This window comes from Camelina sativa, chromosome 6 (genome assembly GCF_000633955.1).
Source record: "Camelina sativa cultivar DH55 chromosome 6, Cs, whole genome shotgun sequence".
NCBI lineage: Eukaryota > Viridiplantae > Streptophyta > Magnoliopsida > Brassicales > Brassicaceae > Camelina > Camelina sativa.
The window spans coordinates 20,436,740-20,452,952 of record NC_025690.1 but is presented as its reverse complement, the minus strand read 5'-3'; the positions used below and the strand labels follow the sequence as shown (position 1 = coordinate 20,452,952).

The window sequence follows — 16,213 nt, the reverse complement described above, 5'->3', positions numbered from 1 at the left end:
CATGACCAAATGATAAAATGCAAACCATAGCAAACTTATTATATTTATATATAAATGTATTGACTTAATAATGGTGAGTCTGCTACAATTATTTCAAAAATTCCTCCTATTCTACTATTACATTACAAATCTGAATTGTCCAAATGCATTATTAGTTAGTAGAATAGTATTACAGTATGACTATTACAACAATAAATTTACTATTACAATATTGTAACTTTGTAAGCATTAGAGTGACGTCATATATAGAAAGTGTTATCATATATTTATGTGGTTTGCCTAATTTGTTATAATAAGCTAAGATACTCTCGAGGGGGTGATAGAGAGAGTGAGACTAGTAGTAGTAGTACTGTAGTAAGTAGTAGAGGAGAGGCAATAATAAATAAAAGAGTGAAAGTGTTGTCTGCCTGATTATAGCTAGGACTCGGAGAAGATACTAAAATACGCACATTGGTGCATGGTAGCAAAGGTGTGTGAGAGAGAGAGTGAGTAGTGGTAGTCGGATGTGATGGAACAAGGAAAAAGTATGTTTTGGTAGGGACTAATGTAGAAGGGGACCATTTACACACTTACATGCTTTCGCCTCCCCAAAAGATACCGTCCCCATTTTCTGACACGTGTTCTCCTCATCCCCCTAATTACTCATACGTCAAATCCAAATTATTCTAACCAAAGAATTAAAATAACACCAAAAACTTATTTACTACTATTATTTTTAGGTAAAATCTATTTTATTGAAGGACGTAGAGTACATGATTATTAGAAAACTGAAAATTTCAATGGCAAACAATTGTCAAAAAGTGAGTTTATTAGGACGAGTACATTAAACAAACAAGTTGATATCTTCTCTAACCCTTTCTAAAACTGGATAACTACTTTACTAATATATTACATTGTGAAAATACACAAGAGTTTGTTTTTCTTTTTTTCTCTTCGCAAGGTTAGTAATGTTTTCCCTCTTATCATCACAAAAACTTTTGTTTTCTCATTTCTATTTGATTATCATTGCGAAAATATTCATCTTTCTATCTTTTACATTGGATCTTAATTTGTTTGAAATAATATAAAGTAGATTAAAAGTTTAATTTGTTTTCTTTTCTTTTGGCTTTAGTGAATTTTAATTATTATTCAAAATTAGACAGAAACTTGTAGACAATGTGTTGAGTAGACCAAAGAGTTTAAATGGAGCAACATTTTTCTGAGTCTTCATCATTGTTTGTAGTTATACGATTAGCAAGTAAATGGTTTTTTTTTTTTTAATAACAACCCTAACCAATCTATATATATTGTATAGTATATAGATAAAAATACAATATATTCAGCCACTAAAGTACAACTAACTTTTGGCGATTTTTGGCTTCAAAATTGAAAGCATCTACGTATATTCGATTTATATATATATATTTGATAATGTGATTGAAATGAATATTGAGATCCCAATGTGATATGATTTTCGATTTTTTTATAAAGAAAAACAAAACTAATATTGGTAACAACGAACTTATGGAATTTCAACTTTTTACCTCCACGCGCCACTGTCAGAAGATTTTTTTCCCCCCACTTGTGTGAAAAAGGGAAAAACGTCTGTGTCTCAGTCGGTAAACTTTTTTCTTCTTCTTTTCTTTAATCCCATAATAATATTTGCCGTCTCTGTGGTCTAATCGTGTACGTCGTCTGGTTTTAAAAGCCTCTCTCACTTTGGTCTTTTTTCGTTTTTCTCTCTTCCATTTTCTTCTCCAACTAGAAAAACAAATCCTGTGTGTGTGTGATGGAAGTTGCTTTAGAGTTTGGAATTGTCTTCCTTTTCAATATTATTTGGTGAGCATATTTTTTTTTTGTTTTTATATTATATAATAATTTATAATTCAACTCTCTTATCTTCTTAATAGTGTTTTGGGGTCAGCATTAATTTCCCCTGTTTGGTTTTGTATAGTGATGAACTGATGATGATGATAACTAATCATTCCAAGTTTTTGCTTATAACCCTTGTCTAAGTTTTTTTTCATTTTTCATTTCTTGAAGATTCTTGAGTTTGTTACAAGTTTTTACACGTTCTGATCCCAAATTGGAGTTTTTTTTTTAAAGTTTAGTATCAGATCTTGTAGATATTATAAATTGTGGGAATTTATGGAAAGGTTTAATTTTGAAATTGGTAGAGATGAACAAGGATGGTGAGATGGGAAGAAGTGATGTCAGGAGGAGATGAAAGAGAGGCAACGTTGGAGTGGTGAAGAAGATGCATTGTTACGTGCTTATGTTAGACAGTTCGGTCCGAGAGAATGGCATCTTGTCTCTGAGCGTATGAACAAACCTTTGAACCGTGACGCCAAGTCTTGTCTTGAACGATGGAAGAATTATCTTAAGCCAGGGATCAAGAAAGGTTCTTTGACTGAGGAGGAGCAGAGGCTTGTGATCCGTCTTCAGGAGAAACACGGCAACAAGTGGAAGAAGATTGCTGCGGAGGTTCCCGGGAGGACCGCCAAGCGGTTAGGGAAGTGGTGGGAAGTCTTTAAAGAGAAGCAACAGAGAGAAGAGAAAGAGAGTTACAAGAGAGTTGAGCCTATTGACGAGAGCAAGTACGATCGGATTCTTGAGAGTTTTGCTGAGAAGCTTGTGAAAGAGAGGTCTAACGTTGTTCCTTCTGCTGCTGCTGCCGCTGCTGCCACTGTGGTGATGGCTAATTCGAATGGAGGGTTTCTACATTCTGATCAGCAAGTTCAGCCTCCTAACCCTGTGATCCCTCCTTGGTTAGCTACTTCTAACAATGGGAACAATGTTGGCGTGAGACCTCCCTCGGTGACTTTAACATTATCGCCTTCCACCGTGGCTGCAGCCGCACCTCAACCGCCAATCCCGTGGCTGCAGCAGCAGCAGCCCGAGAGAGTAGACAGCGGTCCAGGGGGACTTGTGTTAGGGAATATGATGCCATCTTGTAGCGGGAGTAGCGAGGGTGTGTTCTTGTCAGAGCTTGTGGAGTGTTGTAGAGAGTTAGAGGAAGGGCATAGAGCTTGGGTGGAGCATAAGAAAGAGGCCGCATGGAGGCTAAGGCGGCTGGAGCTGCAGCTAGAGTCAGAGAAGTCGTGTAGACAAAGGGAGAAGATGGAGGAGATTGAGGCTAAGATGAAAGCTCTGAGGGAAGAGCAGAAGAGTGCAATGGAGAAGATCGAAGGAGAGTACAGAGAACAGCTCGTTGGTTTGAGGAGAGACGCTGAGGCCAAAGACCAGAAGCTGGCAGATCAATGGACCTCTAAACATATCAGACTCACCAAATTTCTTGAACAGCACATGGGTTGCAGATTAGACCGCCCCTGAACTGCCTCCTAAACTCTTTGTTGTAATGTAATGTAAGCTTTTTTTTTTCTTTCAGACTCTTTGATCAGACTATTATTGGGTTCTGTAACTCAGCTTTCTATTTGTTACTTAGCTTCTTCTTCCATTCACCTTTGTTCCTCTTTACCACTTCAGTTTGTTTATCTATGGCTTTGTTTTCTCAAGCTTAGTGTTGAATTCAGTCAGGTCCATCTTTTATAAATAAAACTGATATATAAGTTTTACATATGCAAATTAAATTAAGGTAATGTTAGAAGATAGAAAACAAATTGTTACATTAATAATAATTAAAGAGAAAAGAGGTGTAATACTTATTCACTCAAAAACACAGTTGCATTAGACTTTAACCATACTACAAACTGATTACCATAAATCCTTGAAAATGTATTTGGCATGAATTCAAAAACATAAAAGAACAAAACCAAAGAGCAGAATAACGGAAGATTAAAAACCCGGCTTGAGGACTGGTCGGAAAAACCCCGGCGGTGCTTCTTCTCTGAAAAATGATCAACATTGAACTCAGAAGCATTTCCTGTGAACAATCGATGGACCTGACTCGTCGTACTCTGCCTTTGCGATCCACATCTGCACAAGTTAAAATATAGTTTCAGTAGTGAACCGAGTTAGTATAGCAAGAGACAGGTGAGACTTTAGTATAGGACTAAGTGTACCTGCTGGAAGGTACTGAGGGAGGCCAAGATGGAGCCTCCAATCCAGACAGAGTATTTCCTCTCCGGAGGGGCGACGACTTTGATCTTCATGCTGCTTGGAGCCAAAGCAGTGATCTCTTTGCTCATTCTGTCGGCGATTCCCGGGAACATTGTGGTTCCACCACTGAGCACAATGTTACCGTACAAGTCCTTTCTGATATCGACATCACACTTCATAATGGAGTTATAGGTGGTTTCATGGATACCAGCATTCTCCATACCAATCATAGATGGCTGGTAAAGAACCTCAGGGCAACGGAACCGCTCTGATCCGATGGTGATCACTTGCCCATCAGGTAGCTCGTAGTTCTTCTCAACAGCTGAGCTAGTTTTGGCGGTCTCGAGCTCCTGCTCGTAGTCAAGAGCAATGTAGCAAAGCTTCTCCTTTATGTCTCTGACAATTTCACGCTCTGCTGTGGTGGTGAAAGAGTAACCACGCTCGGTTAGGATCTTCATGAGCGCATCAGTGAGGTCACGACCAGCAAGATCAAGACGAAGGATCGCATGTGGAAGGGCATAACCCTCATAGATAGGAACAGTGTGGCTCACACCATCTCCAGAGTCAAGCACAATACCTACACACAATCAAAATCCGGAAAAGGCTTTTACATCATCTTGTTCTGCAAAATGTAAAAGCTTTTATCCCATAAGAGAACACGAAAGAGGGGTTCACTCACCAGTTGTACGGCCACTAGCGTAAAGAGAAAGAACAGCCTGAATAGCCACATACATAGCCGGGGCATTAAAAGTCTCAAACATAATCTGAGTCATCTTCTCACGATTAGCTTTCGGGTTAAGAGGTGCCTCAGTGAGTAGAATAGGATGCTCCTCAGGAGCAACACGTAGCTCATTGTAAAAAGTGTGATGCCAAATCTTCTCCATGTCATCCCAGTTGTTAACAATCCCATGCTCAATCGGGTACTTGAGAGTTAAAATACCACGCTTCGACTGAGCTTCGTCGCCAACATAAGCATCTTTTTGCCCCATCCCAACCATCACACCGGTGTGACGAGGACGACCCACAATACTAGGAAACACAGCTCGAGGTGCATCATCCCCAGCAAAACCAGCCTATACTTAAATACAAAAACAACATAATCTTAAAACCACAAAAATCAAAGGCTACATTGTTCATAATAGGATCAGTCATCAACAACGTGATCAAAACAGAGAGAAAGAACCAATCACACACACACACACACCTTAACCATTCCAGTTCCATTGTCGCAAACAAGAGGTTGAATGTCTTCACCGTCAGCCATTTTCTACCTTTCTGCAAACCAAAACACACATAAAGATCAAATTTTTAATCAGTACATTTCACCAATTCAGATATAGGAAAACAATACAAAAACCAATCCTTTTTTCTATATATTATAGATCCAGAATCAAGTACAATATTATAAAATTCAACCGGGAACAAATATATATATATATATATATATAAAAAAAGGGATTTTTAATAAAATAGACAATTTGAAAAACATCAGTCGCGGTTGAGAGAATTGTTCGATTAAACAAATTAACAAATGGGTGAGATGAAACATACGATTGATTAAAATCGATAAGATGAAGTACAAGTGATGACAATAAAGACCACCAGATCCAATAAAACAACACTCAGAAATCAGAACGACGATATGCATTCAAAATCGATGATTGTAATAAATAAATAAAAAAAACCAACGTAATTGTGTTCGAAGATCACACAATCGGAAAGGGTCTCAAAAATTACCTGGAAAAAAAAAACAAAACTTTGTAGCGGCTGGAGGATGAAGAAGAGAGGAACAAAAACGAACAAACAAGAAAAAAAAAACAGATGAAGGGGGAGAAGAGGAGGAGGAAGGGAATGAATGAACGGGGAGAGTACAAAATTAAAAAGAGAAAAACGGGTCCAAAGGCTTCAACTTCGGCTCACCTTTTTTTCCGGCTCTAAATTTTTTCATTTCAAATCCCCCAAAAAATAAAATTATAAACTTTGGAATGACGTTTTTACCCTTTATAGTTTTATGCTTTTATACAAAGACGAGACCGGTTAGACTTGAGTTTTGGTTTCATAGTTAAACTACTAAGAGTATCTCCATCAAAACATCTTAAGTGAATATCTTACAAGTTGCTTAGCAAAAAAGCAGATTAATTATAATGGAAATAATCTGATTTTGCTATGAATCGATTGTTAGCTTAGATGTTTTAGGATCATTAAGAACCATGGGTGTGTTGGTTTGTGATTGGTTGGAGTAAAATTTTTTTTTTTTTTCTTTTTCTTCTTTCCCGATTTTATTTTGCTCTCCTCTCTCTCTCCTTAATCGTTTCTCTGTCTCTCGTCTCTCGTCTCTTCGATATCAATATATCATAATGGAAAAGCTTGAGAGAAGATGTATAACACTGAGCAAAGCGTCTTTCACCGGCGATATCATCATCTCGATCGACTGTGGCACTATCGACGGTGGCGGTTCATCAATTGGAGAGGGTTTTTGCTTCACTAAATCGGAGATTGAAGTGGTCAATTCTCGAATTGTTTGGTTTAATCGTTTCTCTAGGTAATAATCTCTTTTACCTAATCTCTTTGATTTCATTAGTAGATCGATATGAATCATTAGCTTTATGGATTTTAATATAACTGGCCTCTTGAATTTATATCGACATGATACTGGATTCAGGGCTTTTCGTGGATAGTATATTGTAGGATTCACTAATTGTGACTTTTTTGGCAAACCACCTTTGAAATCGAATTAGAATTACCTACTGGAAATATCTGATTCTTACTTGTGTTTCTTGAATTCATCATAACTGAGAACTGATTGATCTGGTTTATCTCGAGTGGTGTTTTTGAACTCATGTTGCAAAGCTTGTCCTGGCTGTGAAGAAAAAAACACAAGTTGAGTCTAATGATGTTTGTTTCATGTAAATCGATTATGAAGAGCTTGTTGTTGTTTGTTTGACGCATGGATTTTGCATATGTCATAGTTTTGTTTTGAGCATTTGAGAGTTCATTATATCTCTCTCCCTGTCTATCTTTCTCATAGTCGTCTGAGACTGATTCTAGTTGTGTTCTCTTCTTTAGTTTGTATTTCATAGTCATTACGATGGCGCCATCAACAACCAACCAACCGTCAAACTTATCCAAAGAAATGATCAGATCAATCCAAGACAATTAACCATGAGTTTTTATTGTAATAATCTATATGTTTTGGCACTTGAATTTCAATATAACCGGCCTCTCTTCTATTTCTCAAATTTTTAAGAAAGATATTTTTAAAAACCTCAAATTTAACAACTTTCAATGAACCTATGAAATATTAAAGTTTGTTATGAAATTCTTAATTTCACTTTTTTCAAAATTAAAAATAAAATCTGTATTAAGATACTTTACTTAAGATGCTTTGATGGAGATAGTCTAAGGACTATTCGTTCATCATTATCAATACTTAATAGACGGTTCACACACTTGACAATGCATTTTCACTATATCCAAACAAATGGTTTGAAAGCTCATACTGATGACACTTTTTAATGCTTCATATCATGCACGTCTTAGCCTATATTTTTTTTTTTTTTTTTTTTTTCTTTTTGGTACCATTCACGCGTGTTTTTAAAGTTCTTAAGTGGAAATCAATATCATGAATTTCTCCAATGTCTATTTGAAAAAGAAAATTAGACAAAGAAAAACGAACAGGGAAGAAAATTTACTTACATTCAAATATATTCTTCTTCTCAAATTTTACTCTTGGATATTCCTATTTTGTCTTGTATTTCAATAATTATAGTTTTGGTTACCATTAATATATTAATGATTTTTTATAATAAAATATAAAAATATTTATGAAAATTAATAATAGTTACCTTAGGTAACTTACCTATACTGTTTAAGAGTCAACTTCATATGTATATAAGGGCCGTGTATTCAAAAGATGATTTTGGAAGATTTTGGACTTTGTTTAAAAATCACATGTTATTCAATTTAAATTTTTAAAATCTCCTGTTATTGAAAATGAGATTTTTATAAAATTAATTAAAATCTCTTGTTATTCAAACAACAGTTTTTAAAAATCATATGAAATCAACTGTTATTGAAAACATAACTTTATATTTCTTTAAAACCCCATAACAATGATTTAGGGAGATTTTTGGATATTTTTTACACTAGAAATCCAACTTATAAAATCACACCTCTAGGGATGATATTTGAAATATTTGTTTTACAAAAAAAAAATATTCACATGTAGAACTTGTAACATTCAAGAGAACTTGTAACATTCAAGAGACACTTTTTACTATTTTTATTTTACATACATGAATGTATCTAGAGTATATATCGTTAATATGGTCGAAAACAAAGTCGTTACAATTCATATTCTTTAAACTTAACAAAAAAAAAACTGTCATTTAATATATATTACATATCTTTTTCTTGTCCAAATGTTTTGCAAAATCATCAGAAGATATTATTCCTATTTAGATTTATCTTACATAACATATTTATATTACTTTGTCCTGAAAAAATTAAAAAAATAATTTAACTAAACAGGACTCATATACTGTATCTGAATTCTGAAGTTATAAATTCTCTAAAAAATAAGAGTTAGGTCTCCTTAAAAAAATACACACAAGTTATTAGCAAAAAGATTATATGGTAATCTAATATAATAAAGTAGGCTTACACCCTCTAAAGAAGCTCTATCTATCTGCCATGTGGCACCTCTGAATCTTTTTTTTCTTTCATGTTTAAGCTAATTATTAATAGGCTGTAAATAGTTAATGAGCCACAAAAATATCTCGACTTCCGAAAGCAAAACCGGCGGAATCTCACAGTTTCGTCTTCTCCTCTTTCTCGCCTCTCACTCTTCTCCACCCTCCCCTCTTATCTGTTCAATTACAGCTAGAAACCCTAATTAATCTCACCACTGTTTTCATGGTGTTCCATTGACCACAACATAGATCTTAAATTAATATTTCGTCTATAAAAAGATTACGTTAACGTCGTTAAAAAAATGTAACAATGTGATGTGGGAAATTGGCAACGAAAAACTATTTTTTATCACCTATAAAATAGTTTAAGTATTTTTTGGCAACGAAAAAAGTTCGTGTTTTTTTTGGCAATTATTAAATAAGTCATGTATTTTTTTGGCATTTTTTTTAAACTTTATAATTTAAAAATATGAGAAACACACTCTTCTATTTTTGATTATTATCATCTAATTTTAAAATATATAATTTATTTTCACATTTAATTTGTTTGTGACATGTGACATATTGTCAGGTAATTTTCTTTTAAATTTATTTTGTGGTCTCTTTTCAATATTTTCTTACCTAATTATTTTATATATTTTATATTATATAATATTTTATAATTTCAGTTACTCTCTCCTTAATGGTCTATTTGGTGTTCATTTTCTTAAACATATAATATTTATTTTTAATTAAACCTACAATACAACATATTTAATCATATACATTAAATCATGCTTTAAATATACACTTTAGTATTAAATTGTAACAGAAATTACATAAATGGTGAATTGACTATTTGTTTTCTCCATTCACTTTCCGTTAAGTACCCTAACAATTATAATTATAACTCCTCTAATTTAATTTTTGAGAAATGTAAATTCCATCACTTCTTATCCTATAATTAATCATTCTCACATCCTCCTCCATCATATCTCAAATCCTAATTTTTTTTTGTTTTAAATATTCTTGCATTAGTTGAAAACTCAATGAAGATTATATTTTTATATTATATAATATTTTCTAATTTCAGTTACTCTCTCCTTACTGGTCTATTTGGTATTTATTTTCTTAAACATATAATATTTATTTTTAGTTAAACCTAAAATACAACATATTTAATCATATACATTAATTTATACTTTAAATATACACTTTAGTACTAAATTATAACTGAAATTACATAAATTGTTAATTGACTATTTGTTTTCTCCATTCACTTTCAGTTAAATACCCTAGCAATTATAATTATAACTCCTCTAATTTAATTTTTGAGAAATGTAACAATACCCCATCACTTCTTATCCTATAAATAATCATTCTCACATCCTCCTCCATCATATCTTAAATCCTAAATATTTTCTTCGTTTTTTTGTTTCTAATGTTCTTGCATTGGTTGAAAACTCAATGAAAATAATATTGTAAGAGTTTAATAATATATTTTACTTTGTTCTCCATTTTATTTCTTCTTCTTTTTATGTACTTATTTCTTTACTTTAGATGTTAGATTATTTCTTATATATTCATATATATTTATTTGATTCTTAAAAATATGTAATGTTCTAACTTCTAAGGAAAGAAGTTTTTGTAATATAATTGTGAAATATCAAATCAATTTTTCTTAACTCTCTCTTACCTCTAACAAAATTGTAATACATTTTTAAGAATACTTATCATTATATTTAGTTTCTGATTAAACATATAATTACATAAAGATCATTAAGCTATATTTATTTAATTCAAATATGTACTTCAAAAGGATTTCTCTATATAAAAACAATATAATATTCTATTTCCTATCTACTTTTTACTACAAAAATGAAACAATTATAACTAAATCTAGCAATATAAATTAAAATGAGGGCAATATAAAAAAAGAGACTTAAAAAAGTAAAATTAATTTTTGGGAATTGTACTTTAAAGTTTTGTTTGCACTTCATATGATTTTATAGAGAATAATTTTGTTTCTCTCATTTAGTACTTTAGGTTATGTGTTAGCATATATGAACAACTTAAATTAATATTTGAATATCATAGTTAATTTTCATTTTATCATTTTTTTAACATCAAATCCTTAGAAAAACTAATGAAAATTATTATCAAAGTTAAATAATAATAAAAAAATCAAGAGATATGTATGTGTGATTATATTTAAATTAGTTATATATTATAAATTTGTATAATTTTTTTTTAAATGTAAATTTCTTAAAGACATTTAGATTTAGATTTTTTTTGCTTTTTGTCATTATTAAATAAAATTAAATTAATTAACATAATTTATTATATATATAACAATCCGCGTATGCGCGGGATATAACCTAGTAATTAATAAATTTAAGTTAGATACGAAACGAAATTAAAGTCTTTAACGGCAACAAATATTTTTTTTTCAGGAGGAAACAAAAAAGCGCACATGGAAACGTAAAGGCAGACGTCAATTTTGGTGCTTAACTTGCGAGGAGCAGAAAGGCATCGTGCCATCATTTTATTACTTTATTCGACGATATGATAAATATATATTATCGTAACGGTATAATAACGTATAAGGTCTTCCCTTCTGAACGAGTTAGAGGGTCTTGGGTTACGTTATGTATGCCTCTTTAGACTCTTTCTTACCACAACCAACAATACCACAATAAACTCGCTCCAATCTCCGACTCCAAACAAACCTGAAAAAAAGAAATAACAAAAAAAAAAAAAAGAAGCTGACAATTTTCTTGATTAGTATTCTATACCACGTTGGATCTATCTACATCGATCAATCATTATTTCTCGTCTCTCATTCTCTCCCTCTCTCTTTCTCTCTCTCTCAATAGAACAAGAGTTTTGTGTTCTTGTTTTTGTGCCATTTCTCGAGTATGTCGGATACGAGCTTGAGAAGGGAAGATGTAACGTTAGGTAGTGTTACAGAGACGAGAGAAGATGAATGTTCGGACAAGAAATCTGTGTTAAACATTTGTCGGAAAAGGAAGAGATCAGATGATGGAGAAGAAGAAGAGGTTGTGGAGGAAGATAATGACGGATTCAAAACACCGACTCGTCCGGAGAATAGAATCCCTAAGGTCAGAGAATGTCCACCGGCGCCGAGGAAACGGGAGTATTCATCGGAGATGCTTAGAGCTAAAACGATGTATTGCCGGAGACGGTTGAGTTTCGCGCCAGAAGATGACGTGACCTCGTTTATAACGGATTTGCAGTGGAGGACGACGACAATGACGATCAAGAAATAATTAAGATTAAGGAGAGAGATATTGTTTTAACTTTTTAGTTTTTTATGATTTTATTTTTTCATGATCCATATCTTTAGGTCACGTTTGGAAAATATCTGAACGTTTTTTTCCTCCCGCAAATAGACAAAAGAAAAATACTTGATTATTATTTGGTATTTTTGTTTTTAAGAGTTCCAGATCATATAGTGATTTTCGTTTCAAGATGATTATTATTTGTCCATTGTTAGGTTTTTCCTTCTTTTGATATGGATGATTTTCTTGTGTTGTGTTTTACTTTTGTGATGGTAAAAAGTTTACAACGAGCGTCTAGCTAATTGCGTATATGTTGACGAAACTGAAATATGTTTCTTCGTGATCTTGTGTATCAAACTCGAATTAATTACTCTTGTGAGTACATGAGGGTTCAACATTAGTGAAAGTGTAAATTCAGTTCGTATCCGTCAAGTCGTCAACCAGTAGTACTGGTTCAGCACTAGCCTTGTGAATCGGGTAACCTATTGTTGACAATTGTATAATGTACATTTGTTTACTAATATTCACTCTCACAATGAACGAAGATGACATCGTAAAGTTAAAGGGTTAGCAAAAGAGTGTGAGAGAGAGAAAGAATAAAAGTGAAAAAAGGGAGAGAAACATGAAGAAGAAGACAGGACAAGAAAAGAGATTGGATATAGAATTTTATAAACGCTTTAGGGGTCGAGGCCTTATTTAAGTTCCTTCGACTTCTAAAGTTGGAACATCCAACGCTATTTACTAATAAAGGCTACACGGAAACTCGTTAAGCTTCTTCCTTTTTCTTATGGATCTTCAAAATCTTTATTTTTTTTCTCAATATTTTTTTATTTCTTTCTTTTGTTGCCGTTATGTTCGTTTCGTCTATGTTACTCTCTTTCTTTTTTTTTTTTTTTATGTGGCTTTCGGTTTTGTTGACCTGTCTCCTAATTTGTTAATTAATTGACCATTAATTTTTAATCTGATTGCAGCTTGAATGAAGCGTTATGGTATCTTACTGAACAACGACAAAAAAAAAAGAAGATGTGAAAAAGAGATTTCAATTAAATTTCATAGACTCTTAATTTCACACGAAAATGTAATTATCTTATTCCCTTTGAACAGTTTTCCATCACATTTTATATCGAAATCTAGATTAATCATGAGATCGAGTATTTTCCGCAGCTCTTCTTATAAAATATAACAATAGTATTGATTATTGAACGGAAATGGAACCATAAGTCCATAACTATCTGAATCTGAATCTAGCCACCTATCATTCTTGCTTCATTATGTTTTTAGTTTACACTTATGTTAATTAATTTATTTGTAATCATAAATATACACGATATATATATATATATATATATCGTATGGCAAATGTACTCACGAAATAACCTTTATTTGTCATCCAAACAAATTATGCATACATATGAGAAGCAAATGCATATCCATACGACCATACAAACAAACTTGCAAAGTTTGTGAAACAAATAAGATGAAGATATCGTTGTGAATAGTGAAAACTGACTATAACAATGGAACAATGATCTTATTTCCATTTAAGTTTTCAATGTGGATGTGTAGACGTTGATGATCATCCATGATTATTCACACAAAAGAGATGCTTGGTAATGATGATGATGATAAAGTCTATTTGCATAGCATTAGCTGTGATGTCTTGATGGGATTCTTACGTTGGATGCTGCTGCAATTGAAAATTCAAAATCAAAACCAAAGCTTCAGTTGATATAATTATTACTTATTAGACCTGAATTTTTATCACTAAGTTTTACAAATAGACGTGTTCACATATAAAAACGGACGTCTACATTGCGCGAACAACACAACTATGAGTGTTGGGCCTGTGATAAATATAAATAGGTTCTACTAATATTAAGTTTGAATAGGCTCAATCTAAAAAGCCCATTTGATAGCAAAATAGGCCCAATTAGTTGAAAACTTAGGGTTTCCCATTTGTCGCAGTATATATAAAACTGCTTTCTTTTTCTCCAAAGTTTCGTTGTTTTGCAGCGGCTGCTTCTCCTCCATTGCAGGTTTGGGACTCTGATTCAAACTCTCTCTTCTTCTTCGTTATCATTGTTTTAAGATTTTCATATTCGGTTTCTGAATCTAGTCTCTCTGAGTTTATTGCAGGTAAAAGATGACAACTCCAGCAGTGAAGACCGGTTTGTTCGTTGGATTGAACAAAGGACATGTCGTCACCAGACGTGAGCTAGCTCCCCGTCCCAATTCTCGCAAAGGGGTATCAATCTAACTCCTCGTCTGATTACAAAGTTCATTGCTTTTTAGATATTGCTTTTGTGGGTCTATTGTTTTAGCTGGATGTGTTGTATCAACCGTGATAAGCTTAGAGATGGGTCACATGTTGTTTAATGATCTGTAGTATACATAGTTTTACTGGAAATGTTGAGTTTTGAGCTGAGAAATGATGTTGTTTTGAGCAATGGCGACACTGTTAGTTAGTTTCTGGTTCTCTAGTTTCACATTTTACTCTCTCTGGGATTCATTTCTTAAGTGTTTTGTTCTGATTACAAAGTTCATTGCTTTGCTTTCGTGGGTCTATGGTTTTAGCTCGATTTGTGGTATTTACAGAGGTAGGCTTAGACATGGGTCACATAGTGTTTACTTTTGATTCGATTCTTTAGTTTTTAACCGGAAATGTTGAGTTTTGAGCTGAGAAATGGTGTGTTGTTTTGAGCAATGAGGACACTGTTAGTTAGTTTTTGGTTTTCTAGTTTCACAAGATTTTCATTTTACTTTCTCTGGTTTTCATTTCTCAATAGATTTGTGTTGATGTTTGTTTTTTTGTTTGGATTTGTTGTGTTTGTTATAGAAAACGAGCAAGAGGACATTATTCATCAGATCACTGATCAGGGAAGTAGCTGGATTTGCTCCTTATGAGAAGAGAATCACTGAGCTTCTTAAGGTTGGCAAAGACAAGCGTGCTCTTAAGGTTGCTAAGAGGAAGTTGGGTACCCACAAGAGAGCCAAGCGAAAGAGAGAGGAGATGTCTGGTGTTCTCCGTAAGCTGAGGTATGTATAAGAATCCCATGTATTTTGATATCCCTAGAGTTTCATTTTCACATAGCTCAATTCATTTCGCAAGATTGTTCATCAATTTGCACACATTGTCTTTTGTATTGCTTCTCTTTATGAAACAGAGTGTTGAATCATATTCTAGCAATTGAATCAAACTGACTTTTGTTTGTCTGAATACTCGCAGGTCTGGTGGTGGTGGTGTTACCGAGAAGAAGTAAACTTCTTAGGCTTCTGTGTTATGGGATATTTGTTTCTTTTGGAACTCAAGTTTTGGCTTCTGTATGCCCAAAAAGCGTTCATGTGTTGTGCTTTGTTAGGGATGTGGATTAATCTTGTTTCACTCTGTTCCGTTTTTATGTTGAAGCTTATTAAACTTACTATTACTTTTATGCTATTGCTCTGTTTTACCAATGCAATCTCAATAAACCGTATAGTCTACACTCCACAATAACATTAACAACCAAGAATATTTCTTTTGTTACAACGAACTATAAAAATAACTTATTTGGGCGTCTATTGAATTTGCCATAAAAAAGGAGCTAACCAAACTTTTTACTGAACAATACAAATGTCAGGATGCGCCTTAGTTATCTCAAGGCCTTGTTCTAGTGTAGACAATCGTAAGTATGTAAGTAATGCGTACGCGAGGTCTCATGATTTAGATTTTAGACAACAATGTATATGATACGTAATGAGTCGGCGAACTGTAAGTCTCCCAAAATCGTATTTTTGTTGTTTTCCTTAGGATATTTTGGATAGCAACCTTGTTGAAGTTGCAAAAATATGTATCTCTAGGAGTTTTGCTATATCTTTCGTAATTTCATATGGCTTCTGATGATGTATCGATTTTTTTTTTTTTACAAGGTGCTATTAAATTCTAATTCTTGTAGACTACGATCCGTGTGCATGTGTCCTTATCCCACTCAATCATATGAAAAAAACTAACATCTCATATGTTTTAAGGAACAAAATCCTCATCAACTTCCTTCGCTTTGGGAAATCCGTTGGAAACTTCCAATAGTCATTGCTAGCTTTTTGAGGTGGTTAGCTAGGAGTTTGCAGAAGCTGTTGTCCGTTGAGAGCTTCTGAAATCGTTAGGTGAGTTTCACAATTTACTGAGAGTAGTTTTCGAAATTGTTAGGAACTTTCAGAAGTGGTTCG

At 33.3% G+C, this 16,213-nt stretch overlaps 4 protein-coding genes across 4 annotated transcripts; 3 read left to right on the top strand and 1 right to left on the bottom strand.

The window, feature by feature from the left end:
* LOC104792552 (transcription factor AS1-like) lies at positions 1,647 to 3,494 on the top strand. Its single transcript, XM_010518733.2, has 2 exons — positions 1,647 to 1,818; positions 2,157 to 3,494. The coding sequence occupies exon 2, from the start codon at positions 2,203 to 2,205 to the stop codon at positions 3,310 to 3,312; it is 1,110 nt and encodes a 369-aa protein (XP_010517035.1). The 5' UTR covers positions 1,647 to 1,818; positions 2,157 to 2,202; the 3' UTR covers positions 3,313 to 3,494.
* Positions 3,618 to 5,967, bottom strand: LOC104792551 (actin-1). The gene is made up of 5 exons (XM_010518732.2): positions 5,776 to 5,967; positions 5,243 to 5,313; positions 4,718 to 5,111; positions 4,002 to 4,615; positions 3,618 to 3,915 (listed from the first exon to the last, which is right to left on the bottom strand). Exons 2-5 carry the CDS (start codon positions 5,300 to 5,302, stop codon positions 3,850 to 3,852), a joined length of 1,134 nt encoding a protein of 377 aa, XP_010517034.1. The 5' UTR covers positions 5,303 to 5,313; positions 5,776 to 5,967; the 3' UTR covers positions 3,618 to 3,849.
* On the top strand, positions 11,324 to 12,380 carry LOC104792550. Its single transcript, XM_010518730.2, has one exon. The coding sequence runs from the start codon at positions 11,627 to 11,629 to the stop codon at positions 11,996 to 11,998; it is 372 nt and encodes a 123-aa protein (XP_010517032.1). The 5' UTR covers positions 11,324 to 11,626; the 3' UTR covers positions 11,999 to 12,380.
* Positions 13,980 to 15,463, top strand: LOC104792549 (60S ribosomal protein L36-2-like). The gene is made up of 4 exons (XM_010518729.2): positions 13,980 to 14,046; positions 14,147 to 14,255; positions 14,847 to 15,046; positions 15,237 to 15,463. The coding sequence occupies exons 2-4, from the start codon at positions 14,154 to 14,156 to the stop codon at positions 15,268 to 15,270; spliced, it is 336 nt and encodes a 111-aa protein (XP_010517031.1). The 5' UTR covers positions 13,980 to 14,046; positions 14,147 to 14,153; the 3' UTR covers positions 15,271 to 15,463.